The following is a 13,838-nucleotide window of genomic DNA, read 5'->3' on the forward strand; positions in this document are numbered from 1 at the left end:
CTGGGTCCAGACTTTTACCCAGTAAACCATCCAGTTACTTTAACAACCATGCCACTAGTTGGCCCATTTTTTTTAAAAACATTTTTGCCATAGGGTGTGTGCTTGCTGTAGACAGAAAGAGAGGGAAAGTAAAAAAAAATAAAATAAAATAAAAAAGAAAAAAAAATCAGGATGGCCATGTTGTAATCTCTCAGTCTCCTCCCAGGATTTTGGGCACATACATGCCTGGCATGATTTTCAAGCTACTGGGTCCAGGACTCAAACCATAGTCAACCACATGGGCATCCAGTCTTATTTTATTTTATTAAGAGAGATTTTTTTTTCCTATAGAGTACGTGTGCTGGCCAGAGACACAGAGAAAGAGAGACAGAGAGACACAAAAAGCAAGACCCCCCCCCCCCCAAGGAGGATGGTCATACTGCAATCCCTTCTCCTCCATTCTCCTCTCGGGATTTTGGGCATACATGCTAGCGTGAGTTTTAAGCTGCTGGGTCCAGGACTCGAAACGCAGTCGACTACATGGAGTACATGGAGTACATAACCATTATGCCATCTGCTGGTCCCGGGAGTCCAGCCAGTTTCTTAACTACCATACCAATTGCTGGCCCAGAGGCCACCTTTTAAATTCTTAATTATATCACAGAGTTTAGAGACTGAATGCCAAGCAGGTAAGAATATTCCTAGTTTCTAAAAAGTAAACCAGAGGGGCTGGCAGGTTGCGTGGTGGTTTAAGGGTGCTGGACTCCCACATGGCAGACCACAGTTCAAATCCCAGACCTGGGGGCTTGTTTTCTCAATTTCCCTCTCTGGTAAAATTGAAATAAAGTTAAAATAATTCTTAAAAAAAAAACCAAAAAAACAGTAAACCAGACATCAGAAATTCGTACAAATATAGAAACTCTTCTTACTGAATTGTTCTGTTATTTTTCTTAAAAATGTGTTTTGTTGACATGTAATGTTACAGTAATTATTATAAATTTTAAGTGAATTGATAAATGTTTTTTAAGTTCTAATATGGTAAATATCAATACAACCCCACTGAATATGTGTTTGAGGATTCTCAATTTATACGAGTATAAATGTTCCCTCCCTATGGCATATCTTGGTTCCTCCTATAAAATGAAATGTGAGGGCCTTTTTTGGTGTCCTGTTGTCAGTACTTACCAAAACACTACTGGAGCTTGGGAAGAGAAGGGTAGCTAGATAGTAGTGCAGAACGAGAAACCATTAGCAAAAAGCCTAAGTCAGAGAATTCAAAACTAGTGCATGGTACAAGTATTTCAAAATTGAAAGGACTCACACTTTAAAAAAATCTAATTTTTGACTGGGTGCAAGAAAAATAAAAGAAAAAAAAAGGACCACTAGACTAATCAAAGAATGAGTACACCAAGATTTGTGATTAGGAAAAATAATACTTACCTCAGAAGATTGCTACGTGTATAAACTGAAAATTTATATTTAAGAACCTACTCCAATATCTAATACACAACCTACATTCAACACTTCATTATTAATGTATGATCCTAACTACCATGTCACTGACATTACTGTAGTACTGAATAGTAGGAATATGAATATTAATCACTATGTAAAACATACAAGTGAAAGGCTAACAGGTTCATTATAACATTTAGAAAAGGTGGTAGTCCAAGTGCAGTGCTTACAATCAACTGATCACAGCTAGTTACAGATTCCTTTATTCTTTCTCTACTCCCACTGTTTCACCTGACTATCCTTAAGACAAATTTAAATAAAAAATACAAATTCAAAGAAAAAAAAAAAAAGAAAAGAAAAAGCATTCTATTAATAGTATATATTGGGAACCAGCAGTTAGCACAATGGCTATGTCGCTGGACTCCCACGTAGTCAACCGCGGTTCGTGTCCCGGACCCGGTGGCTTAAAACTCACACCGGGCGCGTGTGCGTGCGTGCCCAAGATCCCGAGAGAATGGAGGAGAAGGGATTGCGGCGTGACCATCCCCCCTGGGGGGTGATTTCTCGCTTTCTGTCTCTATGTCTCTGTCTGTCTGTCTGGCGAACGCACGTGCCCTATAGCGAAAACCTCTCCAAAAAAAAAAAAAAAAAGAATATATTCAGTTGGGACCAGCAAGTGGTGTGGTGGTTAAGGCGCTGGACATTGCCACATGGCTAACCACGGTTCAAGTCCTGGAATTGGCGGCTTGCTTTCTCACTTTCTGTCAAATTAAAATATTTAAATGAATATATATAAAATTAAAGAATTCTTAAAAAAATTGTATATATTCAGTAAACAATCCATGAAAATTGCTGGTATTTTAAAACTTCTGGCACACAGTTTTATTTAATTAGAAAATTCACTTGTTTGAAAGATTTCATGTCCTTTCGCTAGAGAAATGTGTTAGTATATAGTTTCTATTGTTCTCTGTTCTGTCTTCAATATTAAGCAATCAACTAGTCGATTAGATTCTAATAGCATAGTAGTGATATGGGGCAATTGGAGGCTAAAAATCATCGATTCTGACCTCAGTTCTGATTTGAATAAATACTGAAAGATTTCAGAATGAACAGCTCCAGCCCTGTCATTCTTAAGTAAACAGCTCATCCTCTCAGCTTCTCCAATATATTGTTCTTATCAATACTTAAGTTGCTGTGTTTCATTATAGAAAACACCTTCAAAACTGGCTGGGGCTGGCAGATGGTATCATGGTTAAGGCATTGGACTCCCACACAGCTAACCAGTTCAAGTCCCAGACCTGGCAGTTTGCTTGCTTGCTCACTTGTTCTCTTTTCTTTCTCTCTCTCTCTCTATCTCTCTCTCTCTGGTGAATGCATGTGCCCTACAAGCAAATTAAAAAAAAAAAAAAGAAAGAAAGAAAGAAAGAAAGAAAGAAAGAAAGAAAGAAAAAAATTACTTACTGCCCTGCCAGAGCGGTGTACTGATATGTAGTACTGAAGGCCATGTGGAGGATCAAGGTTTAGTTCCTGGATCAACCTAAACACATTAGGTGCATCCATGTGTGCCAGTGACCCTGACTGGCTAGGAGGAAGATCCTAGCTAGCATGGTAAGACCCTGTCAAAGTACCTCTCCTCCCCCTCTTAAAATAAATAAAATTTGGTGGGAACCAGCAGTTAGGGAAATGGCTATGTCTCTGGACTCCCATGTAGTCGACCACAGTTCGCGTCCCGGACCCGGTGGCTTATAACTCACGCCAGGCCCATGTGCGTGTGTGCCCAAGATCCTGAGAGGAGAAGGGCGTGGCCCTCCTCCCGGGGGGGGGGGTGATTTCTCGCTTTCTGTGTCTCTGTCTCTATGTCTGTCTGGCGAGCGCACGCGCCCTATAGTGAAAAACCTCTCCATAAATAAATACATAAATAAATAAATAAATAAAATTTGGGACCAGATGGCATAATGGCTACATCACTGAACTCCCATGGTTTGAGTCCCAGACCCGGTGGCTTAAATTCACACTGGGCGCATGTGCATGTACGCGTACCCAGGATCCCAAGAGGAGAATGGAGAAAGGATTGTGGCATGGCCATCACCCCTGGGGAGGGGAGATTTCTCGCTTTCTGTCTCTCTGTCTCTGTCTTTCTGGAGAGTGCATGTGCCCTATAGCAAAAACCTCTCCAAAATTTTTTTAAATAAATAAATAAATAACATTTTGGGGGGCTGAGTTAATGGAACCCCAAATTTTACCTGGAATAAAAATCTGGGAGAACAATGTATGCTTTAAATGTAAAGTAGGTCTATTTCCAAGACTGTCTTTCCTGATTTTTTTGGTTAACAGTTTACACAATGGCATTTGAAAACTTAAATGAAGACCAAGGAAACAAACAAGAAAACTGGTAGCATTATATTAAGGAACCACACCAGGGCTAACCAGTGGCGTGGTGGTTAAGGTGGCTGGATCCCACATGGTCAACTGTGAAGTTCCAGACCGGACGGATTGAAAAATATACTGGGTGCATATGCACCCAAATTCTGGAGAGAATGGAGATTTCTCCTTTTGTCTTTCTTTCTCCAGTAAGTGCACGCACCATATAGTAACCTTAAAAAAAGAAAAAAAGTAAGTACCACATCTGAGTCAAGCCTCCACTGCACTCAAATTCTTTGGCCACCAGCTCCAAACTTTCATCTTCAACAGGTAAGGGTTCCATTACCTTATGCCTACTAATTTTCTTTTTTTTAAAAAAATTACTTATTTAATTTTATCCATTATTATTTAAATGTGATCAGAGAGAGAAAAAGAGAGAGAAGGAAAGTGAGAAAGCAAGCCGCAGGTCCAGGACTGGAACCACAGCTGGCCATCTGGGAGTCCAGCGCCTCAATCACCACGCCGCCTGCTGGCCCCACCTTATGCCTATTAATGTTCTAAACAGAAAAATGGTGTATATATTATAAAAAGTGTTTCAAAACACTTTCTGAAGTGAAACATTTCAGTACTAACACTGAATTCTAAATATACATCTGGTCTGCTTACTGAATGTAAGATTCTATACTACTTACAGACTTATAAAAATAGCAATGAAAAAAATAATTAAAAAAAAAATGATGCTGGGGACCAGCGGGACCAGCAGTTAGTGTAATGGCTACATTGCTGAACTCCCATGTAGCTGACTGCGGTTTGAGTCCCAGACCTGGGGGCTTAAACTCACACTGGGCACGTGTGCGTGCGTGCTCAAGATCCCAAGAGGAGACTGGAGGAGAAGGGATTGTGGAGTGGCCATTCCCCTTGGGGGGTGACTTCTCACTTTCTGTTTCTCTCTCTCTTTCTGGCGAGCGAACGCGCCCTATAGCAAAAACCTCCCTAAAAAAGAAAAAAAGGATGCTAACTGTTCATTTCTCTTACCACGCTAGACCACCCCCAAAAAAGCTTTTTCCTCAAAGCGTTCTGACCTTCTTTCTCATTATAGCAGGGGCAAAGGCAGACACACCTGCAACCAACACAGAGCTGTATCAAAAGGCAGAAACACAGGATTAGTTTTACCAATAGCTGGCAATGAACAAAACATGCCCCAAGTAACTGAGAATTTAACCTGTCTAGCTCTGAAATAGTCAAGTCAGATAAAAGATAAAATTACTTTGAAATATAAAAAATACTTTATAAAATTAAGCATAGGGCCAGTCCTGTAGCACAATGGTTAAACCCTGTGCGTAGGGAGCTGGCTCCTGCATAGCCAAACATAGTTTGAATCCTTCCCTCCCTCTGCTCACAAAAATCAAACCTAAGAAATAAATAGATAAACCTAAGAACATTAATGTTTGGCAAGTACTTCAAAATAAAAAGCATGGATATAATTTTATGTTCAAAGATACTTCTCAGTATGAACAGAAATTCCAATTTCCTTAGTTTATCCATTTAAAAACTGACAAAAACCATCAAGGAAAAAAGAATGATCTGAACACAAATAAGAAGGAATATTTAAAATACACACACACACACACACATAATATAAAATGTCAGAGGGTACGTGCCCTGCCCCAAAAGAAAAAGCACTCCCCTAATTTGCATGTGGTAACACCACAATCCCTTCTCTATTTCTTAATTCTACTGGGACTTGGGGCATACATGCACATGTGCCTGGTGTTTTTTTAAAGCTGTCAATGTTAATGGGACCAGCAGTTAGTGTAATGGCTATGTCGCTGGACTCCCATGTAGTCGACCGCGGTTCGCATCCCGGACCCGGTGGCTTAAACTCATGCCGGGCGCGTGTGCGCCCAAGATCCCGAGAGAATGGAGAAGGGATTGCAGGGTGGCCATCCCCCCTGGGGGGTGATTTCTCACTTTCTATCTCTCTGTGTGTCCGGCAAGCGCACACGCCCTACAGCAAAAACCTCTCCAAAAAAAAAAAAAAGAAAGAAAGAAGAGAAAAGAAAAAAGCTGCCAATACTGGGATTCAAATAATGGTGGGCCAGGTGGGATCTAGCTTTCTTAACCACTCCATTAATTCAAGAGTGACATTACTGTCCTTATTTCAACAAGTTAACAGTACAACAAAGTTGAAATAAGAAAAAAACACAAAAACACTAAATAACCTTTACTGGAAAATGGGACTTTGCTGATACATGGCTACCATACAACCTGAAAGAAATAAGGTAGTATATCTCATTAAAGAAAAGGATGTGTTCCTACAACCTACTTTGCCAGGAGGAACCTACTGAGTGAAGAAATAATCCAGGAGATGGGCAAAGAGTAGCTGGGTGAGACATCCCCTTCATCCAATGCAAGTCAGGTTGCAGGTTTGCTAACCCATTTGGGCATACTTATTTAGACAGATCTGTCTGTAACATGGAGGCCACAAGCACATATATTAAGAATCTGCCTTCCTGATTTCTAGATGAGCAAGTTTCCCCAATAAGAACCAAGCCTACAGTCGAGATAGCATTATTATAGCCTCTTCCTCCCTTGTCTGTCTCTCTCTCTGTCTCTCTGTCTGGTGAGTGCACACGCCCTATAGCAAAAACCTCTCAAAAAAGAAAAAAAAAAGCTCCTATCACCTAACACTGGGCAGTTTCTCAGAAAAATTAGCTGAACTGGGAGATAACAGTCTATTTCTAAAGTGGACAGTTAACATCCCACAAAAGTTTATTTGTCTTATAAACTATGAAATATTTCAAAAGTTCATTAAACACTGATTTAAAGAAAAATTCTGAAAGTCTACAGATCATGGGGGGAAAAGCAGAGTTTGTCTTTATATAGTCAATGTCTTTGATTTAAAATTCAAACGACAGACAGACACACACATACACATACTGACTTAAAACACAAGGACTAGGTACAGTCCAAGTATGAAAAAATATTAATTTCATTAAAAAAAAATTTTAATGAGGTTTTTGTCATAGGACACATGTGCTCGCCAGAGAGACACAGAGACAGTGAGAGGGAAAGTAAGAAATCACCCTCCCAGGGAGGTGGCCTTCCGTGGCCCTCCTCCCGGGGGGGGGGGTGATTTCTCGCTTTCTGTGTCTCTGTCTCTATGTCTGTCTGGCGAGCGCACGCGCCCTATAGTGAAAAACCTCTCCATAAATAAATACATAAATAAATAAATAAATAAAATTTGGGACCAGATGGCATAATGGCTACATCACTGAACTCCCATGGTTTGAGTCCCAGACCCGGTGGCTTAAATTCACACTGGGCGCATGTGCATGTACGCGTACCCAGGATCCCAAGAGGAGAATGGAGAAAGGATTGTGGCATGGCCATCACCCCTGGGGAGGGGAGATTTCTCGCTTTCTGTCTCTCTGTCTCTGTCTTTCTGGAGAGTGCATGTGCCCTATAGCAAAAACCTCTCCAAAATTTTTTTAAATAAATAAATAAATAACATTTTGGGGGGCTGAGTTAATGGAACCCCAAATTTTACCTGGAATAAAAATCTGGGAGAACAATGTATGCTTTAAATGTAAAGTAGGTCTATTTCCAAGACTGTCTTTCCTGATTTTTTTGGTTAACAGTTTACACAATGGCATTTGAAAACTTAAATGAAGACCAAGGAAACAAACAAGAAAACTGGTAGCATTATATTAAGGAACCACACCAGGGCTAACCAGTGGCGTGGTGGTTAAGGTGGCTGGATCCCACATGGTCAACTGTGAAGTTCCAGACCGGACGGATTGAAAAATATACTGGGTGCATATGCACCCAAATTCTGGAGAGAATGGAGATTTCTCCTTTTGTCTTTCTTTCTCCAGTAAGTGCACGCACCATATAGTAACCTTAAAAAAAGAAAAAAAGTAAGTACCACATCTGAGTCAAGCCTCCACTGCACTCAAATTCTTTGGCCACCAGCTCCAAACTTTCATCTTCAACAGGTAAGGGTTCCATTACCTTATGCCTACTAATTTTCTTTTTTTTAAAAAAATTACTTATTTAATTTTATCCATTATTATTTAAATGTGATCAGAGAGAGAAAAAGAGAGAGAAGGAAAGTGAGAAAGCAAGCCGCAGGTCCAGGACTGGAACCACAGCTGGCCATCTGGGAGTCCAGCGCCTCAATCACCACGCCGCCTGCTGGCCCCACCTTATGCCTATTAATGTTCTAAACAGAAAAATGGTGTATATATTATAAAAAGTGTTTCAAAACACTTTCTGAAGTGAAACATTTCAGTACTAACACTGAATTCTAAATATACATCTGGTCTGCTTACTGAATGTAAGATTCTATACTACTTACAGACTTATAAAAATAGCAATGAAAAAAATAATTAAAAAAAAAATGATGCTGGGGACCAGCAGTTAGCGTAATGGCTAAATTGCTGAACTCCCATGTAGCTGACTGCGGTTTGAGTCCCAGACCTGGGGGCTTAAACTCACACTGGGCACGTGTGCGTGCGTGCTCAAGATCCCAAGAGGAGACTGGAGGAGAAGGGATTGTGGAGTGGCCATTCCCCTTGGGGGGTGACTTCTCACTTTCTGTTTCTCTCTCTCTTTCTGGCGAGCGAACGCGCCCTATAGCAAAAACCTCCCTAAAAAAGAAAAAAAGGATGCTAACTGTTCATTTCTCTTACCACGCTAGACCACCCCCAAAAAAGCTTTTTCCTCAAAGCGTTCTGACCTTCTTTCTCATTATAGCAGGGGCAAAGGCAGACACACCTGCAACCAACACAGAGCTGTATCAAAAGGCAGAAACACAGGATTAGTTTTACCAATAGCTGGCAATGAACAAAACATGCCCCAAGTAACTGAGAATTTAACCTGTCTAGCTCTGAAATAGTCAAGTCAGATAAAAGATAAAATTACTTTGAAATATAAAAAATACTTTATAAAATTAAGCATAGGGCCAGTCCTGTAGCACAATGGTTAAACCCTGTGCGTAGGGAGCTGGCTCCTGCATAGCCAAACATAGTTTGAATCCTTCCCTCCCTCTGCTCACAAAAATCAAACCTAAGAAATAAATAGATAAACCTAAGAACATTAATGTTTGGCAAGTACTTCAAAATAAAAAGCATGGATATAATTTTATGTTCAAAGATACTTCTCAGTATGAACAGAAATTCCAATTTCCTTAGTTTATCCATTTAAAAACTGACAAAAACCATCAAGGAAAAAAGAATGATCTGAACACAAATAAGAAGGAATATTTAAAATACACACACACACACACACATAATATAAAATGTCAGAGGGTACGTGCCCTGCCCCAAAAGAAAAAGCACTCCCCTAATTTGCATGTGGTAACACCACAATCCCTTCTCTATTTCTTAATTCTACTGGGACTTGGGGCATACATGCACATGTGCCTGGTGTTTTTTTAAAGCTGTCAATGTTAATGGGACCAGCAGTTAGTGTAATGGCTATGTCGCTGGACTCCCATGTAGTCGACCGCGGTTCGCATCCCGGACCCGGTGGCTTAAACTCATGCCGGGCGCGTGTGCGCCCAAGATCCCGAGAGAATGGAGAAGGGATTGCAGGGTGGCCATCCCCCCTGGGGGGTGATTTCTCACTTTCTATCTCTCTGTGTGTCCGGCAAGCGCACACGCCCTACAGCAAAAACCTCTCCAAAAAAAAAAAAAAGAAAGAAAGAAGAGAAAAGAAAAAAGCTGCCAATACTGGGATTCAAATAATGGTGGGCCAGGTGGGATCTAGCTTTCTTAACCACTCCATTAATTCAAGAGTGACATTACTGTCCTTATTTCAACAAGTTAACAGTACAACAAAGTTGAAATAAGAAAAAAACACAAAAACACTAAATAACCTTTACTGGAAAATGGGACTTTGCTGATACATGGCTACCATACAACCTGAAAGAAATAAGGTAGTATATCTCATTAAAGAAAAGGATGTGTTCCTACAACCTACTTTGCCAGGAGGAACCTACTGAGTGAAGAAATAATCCAGGAGATGGGCAAAGAGTAGCTGGGTGAGACATCCCCTTCATCCAATGCAAGTCAGGTTGCAGGTTTGCTAACCCATTTGGGCATACTTATTTAGACAGATCTGTCTGTAACATGGAGGCCACAAGCACATATATTAAGAATCTGCCTTCCTGATTTCTAGATGAGCAAGTTTCCCCAATAAGAACCAAGCCTACAGTCGAGATAGCATTATTATAGCCTCTTCCTCCCTTGTCTGTCTCTCTCTCTGTCTCTCTGTCTGGTGAGTGCACACGCCCTATAGCAAAAACCTCTCAAAAAAGAAAAAAAAAAGCTCCTATCACCTAACACTGGGCAGTTTCTCAGAAAAATTAGCTGAACTGGGAGATAACAGTCTATTTCTAAAGTGGACAGTTAACATCCCACAAAAGTTTATTTGTCTTATAAACTATGAAATATTTCAAAAGTTCATTAAACACTGATTTAAAGAAAAATTCTGAAAGTCTACAGATCATGGGGGGAAAAGCAGAGTTTGTCTTTATATAGTCAATGTCTTTGATTTAAAATTCAAACGACAGACAGACACACACATACACATACTGACTTAAAACACAAGGACTAGGTACAGTCCAAGTATGAAAAAATATTAATTTCATTAAAAAAAAATTTTAATGAGGTTTTTGTCATAGGACACATGTGCTCGCCAGAGAGACACAGAGACAGTGAGAGGGAAAGTAAGAAATCACCCTCCCAGGGAGGTGGCCTTCTCCTCCTGAGAACATGGGCATGTACGTACATGTGCCCAGCATGATTTTAAAGACACCAGATCTGGGATTCAAACCACAGCAGGCCATGTGGGAGGTCAGTGACATAACCATTATGCTATCTGCTAGTCCTCCAAATCAGTAATTCTAAGTTGCTGTTGGATAAATGGCTCACTTTATGGAAAAAACAGAAATACTTTCTATTTTTCTCATTACAAAAAAAAAAAAAGGGGGGGGGGGGAACTTCAATGATCCTGCCATGAATAATGGGGGAAACATGAAATAATGCAACAGGCATTACTGGTACAAATAATTAGTGACCCAAACTAGCAGTCAACACAAATATCCCATGTACAGGAGGAGATTAACTATAATTTTAATTACTTATAGGCTAGAAATTATTCTCATTTTCTTTGAAATAAACCTTGAAGCTAAGAATAAAGCAGCAAGTGCAAGTAGCAAAATGGGAGTTTAAAATATACAGTAAGCCATTAATGATAATATTAGTTTAATCCATAGGCTAGATTTTTAAACCAAATACAGACAACTACTTCCAATTTGATTGCCAATCATGCTGTTTCCTAGCCTCCATTTCAAACCTATCTGTAAAATAAGGTTAATAACAGCACCAACATCAGAAGATTGTTATTTTGGCAATCACTATCCCTATTTGGAGCTTTCCTGTTAGAAAAAATATCATCAGGGGCCAGAAGGTGGCATAGTGGTTGGGGCAGCTGGACTCCCACATGGCCAATCACAGTTCGAGTCCCGGACCTGATGGCTTGCTTTCTCACTTTCCCTCTCTTTCACTCTATCCCTCTCTAGTCAAATTGAAATAAATAAATAAAGTTAATAATTCTCAAAAAAAAAAAGAGGGAAAAAATCATCAAACTAAAGATTACTTACAATATTTCACAAGCATCTTGAAATTTTTCTAAGACCATTCTTTGGGTTTAGTTTTCCTTACAATTTAAATTTATAAGAACCCATCAGCAATTTAGCTCAGTTCTCTATCCCTGTTAGGTAAAAATTAGAACCATTCTATTTTATCCATCCAAAGTACTTTCTGGCGGAACCCCTAACCTCCCAAATGGAGGAAAGAAGGTTAGGGACTATTTCCAAAGTGGCAAAAAATATGGGGGGAGGAGAAGAAAACATATTATTTGGGGCCAGCAGGTAGGTGGCTCGGAGGTTAAGACATCTAGACACCATATGGCTGAATGCAGTTTGAGTCCCAGACCCAGTAGCTAGAAAATCACACTAGGTATTTGTGTGCATGCCCCAAAATCCTGAGAGGAAAATGGAAGAAAGGGACTGCAGTGTAGCCACCCTGCCCTCAGGGGATAATTTTCTGACTTCTTCTCTCCCTCTGTCTCTGTCTCTCCAGCAAGACCACATTCCCTAGAACAAAACAAACAAGTTTCTTGTATCATCATGTTAGGAGAGTAAGATTCCCTGGTAGAATAACATTAAGCCTTAATGCTTAAAAATATTTTTAAAAACCGAGTTTGCAAAATGAATCAAATACATAATAAGAATTAAAGTTATACACATTTTTAATACAAAATTTTCAAAGACTTGACTTCTAATCTACACATCTTCATCTAAAAAGAAGCTAAATGAACCTAAAGCCCATAACCAAATTGGTAATCATGTAGTTTTCCAAATGCACAAAGATGGAGAGGTAGAGTAGGTTACTACATGACAGCCACATACAAAAGCAATTTAATACTTCAGAGTCAAGTTGCATTTTAAAAGGCAAAGAATGACTTGGTCTCTGAACACTGCACCCAACATACTTAAAACTTTTTTAAACATTCAAAATGAAATAAGGTTACTCCAATCTTTTTTTTTTTTTCAATTTAAATCAAATATCAATATTCCTAGCATTCCTTTAATCAGAGAGTTGTTTCTATGAATTGGAGTTCAAAGTAGAATCCAAATGAAGAAAAGTCCTTGAAATGAGCTTATAATAATTCAGATACCGAATGATCACACGCATAATAAATGAGCATATACAGTTAGCTACTCCAAAATTATAAACTTACGTAACAACACAGGTTGGATTACTACTTTCACATTCATAAGAAAAACACCTTGGAAACAGTTTTACACAGAACATTTTTTTCTCTAAGTGAAAGTCACCAGATGTCACCAAAAAGAGCGGCACTACCCTCAAACGAAAAATCTTTTAAAATGCAAAACACTGTTCTTTCCAAACAACTTGGTCTTTGAACCTTGAGGGCGGTTTCAAAATATGTGAAGCGTTGATACTAGGGCAGATTGGAAATATCTGCCAACTTTTCCCCACCTGTTAACTGAACCTAATTATGAACATACTTTAAGCAATCAAAAAACCTGGAATAAAATGATTCCGAGTCTGCAGGGTATTTATACACGGAAACAACACACAAAACTCTGCATTACTACAAAAAATATATATATACAACCAACAATGATGGACACAATCTTCGCAAGACAAAAGCAGCATTTTTTCCGCGTGTTGCCAACCTGCAACAGGATCAGAAAGATGTAGCGAAAGACGTTGAAACAGAAAAGGTTTTAAAAGGTACAGCACAATGTTCTTCTCAGTGTGAAACAACTAAGAACTTTCTTCGCTCCAAGCAAAGTTTCATGCCTGCTCTACAGATGGGTGAACTAAGGCAGAAGACTGGATTTTTCTCAAGGTCACTCGAGTGCAAAGGTACAGGACAATCCGCGCTCGCGACCCCAGGTCCTCAATCTCTCTACTCAACCGGGGGTCAGAGCTCAAACGTGCTGGCCTCAACCCGTACCCAAACTGCCAACAGGCAAGGGGAGAAAAAGCACATTTCGAGCTCTCTGCATGGACCTCTCGGAGGCCCGGGGGACCTGTGGCCCGCCCTCCCCGGAGGTGGCTGTCGCTCCGCGTTCCTGCTGTCCCCCACGAAGTTCAGGGGTCAAGCGCCACTGTCCCCAAAGCAGGGAGGTGGCCCAAGGCCTTGGACTGGGCAGGATCCCGCCGCGAGGCGCTTTGCTTACCGTCGCTCTCGGCCCTGACAAGCAGGGACATGCCCTTCAGCCGCTCCACGTAGCCGGACGACACATGCCCGGTGCCCCGGTCGTCCCACTGCCGGTCCTCGTTGAGCGTGTAAACCTTCACCCGCCGCCGGGTGTCGGTCATGGTGCCTCCCGGGGGCCGGGGCGGGGACCCCGCCGGAGTCGCCCAGGAAGGGGGTCCAGGAAAGGCGGGGACCGAGACGGGAGGGCGCCCGCAAGCGAAGGGCTCCCGAGCCTCACT

General features: G+C 40.7%; 1 protein-coding gene across 1 annotated transcript in view; it reads right to left on the bottom strand.

Moving 5' to 3' along the window:
* LOC102478637 (serine/threonine-protein phosphatase 4 regulatory subunit 3A) overlaps positions 1-13,832 on the bottom strand; it is a gene marked incomplete at its 3' end in the record, with an annotated part of 58,895 nt that extends 45,063 nt beyond the window's left edge. The window contains exon 1 of the mRNA XM_006155816.2: positions 13,580-13,832. Coding sequence (XP_006155878.2) covers positions 13,580-13,721 — 142 coding nt within the window. The remainder of the gene's footprint in view (positions 1-13,579) is intronic.
* Between the last annotated feature and the right edge of the window lie 6 nt (positions 13,833-13,838).

The sequence above is a fragment of the Tupaia chinensis genome, unplaced genomic scaffold (genome assembly GCF_000334495.1).
Source record: "Tupaia chinensis unplaced genomic scaffold, TupChi_1.0 Scaffold000469_1, whole genome shotgun sequence".
Taxonomy (NCBI): domain Eukaryota; kingdom Metazoa; phylum Chordata; class Mammalia; order Scandentia; family Tupaiidae; genus Tupaia; species Tupaia belangeri.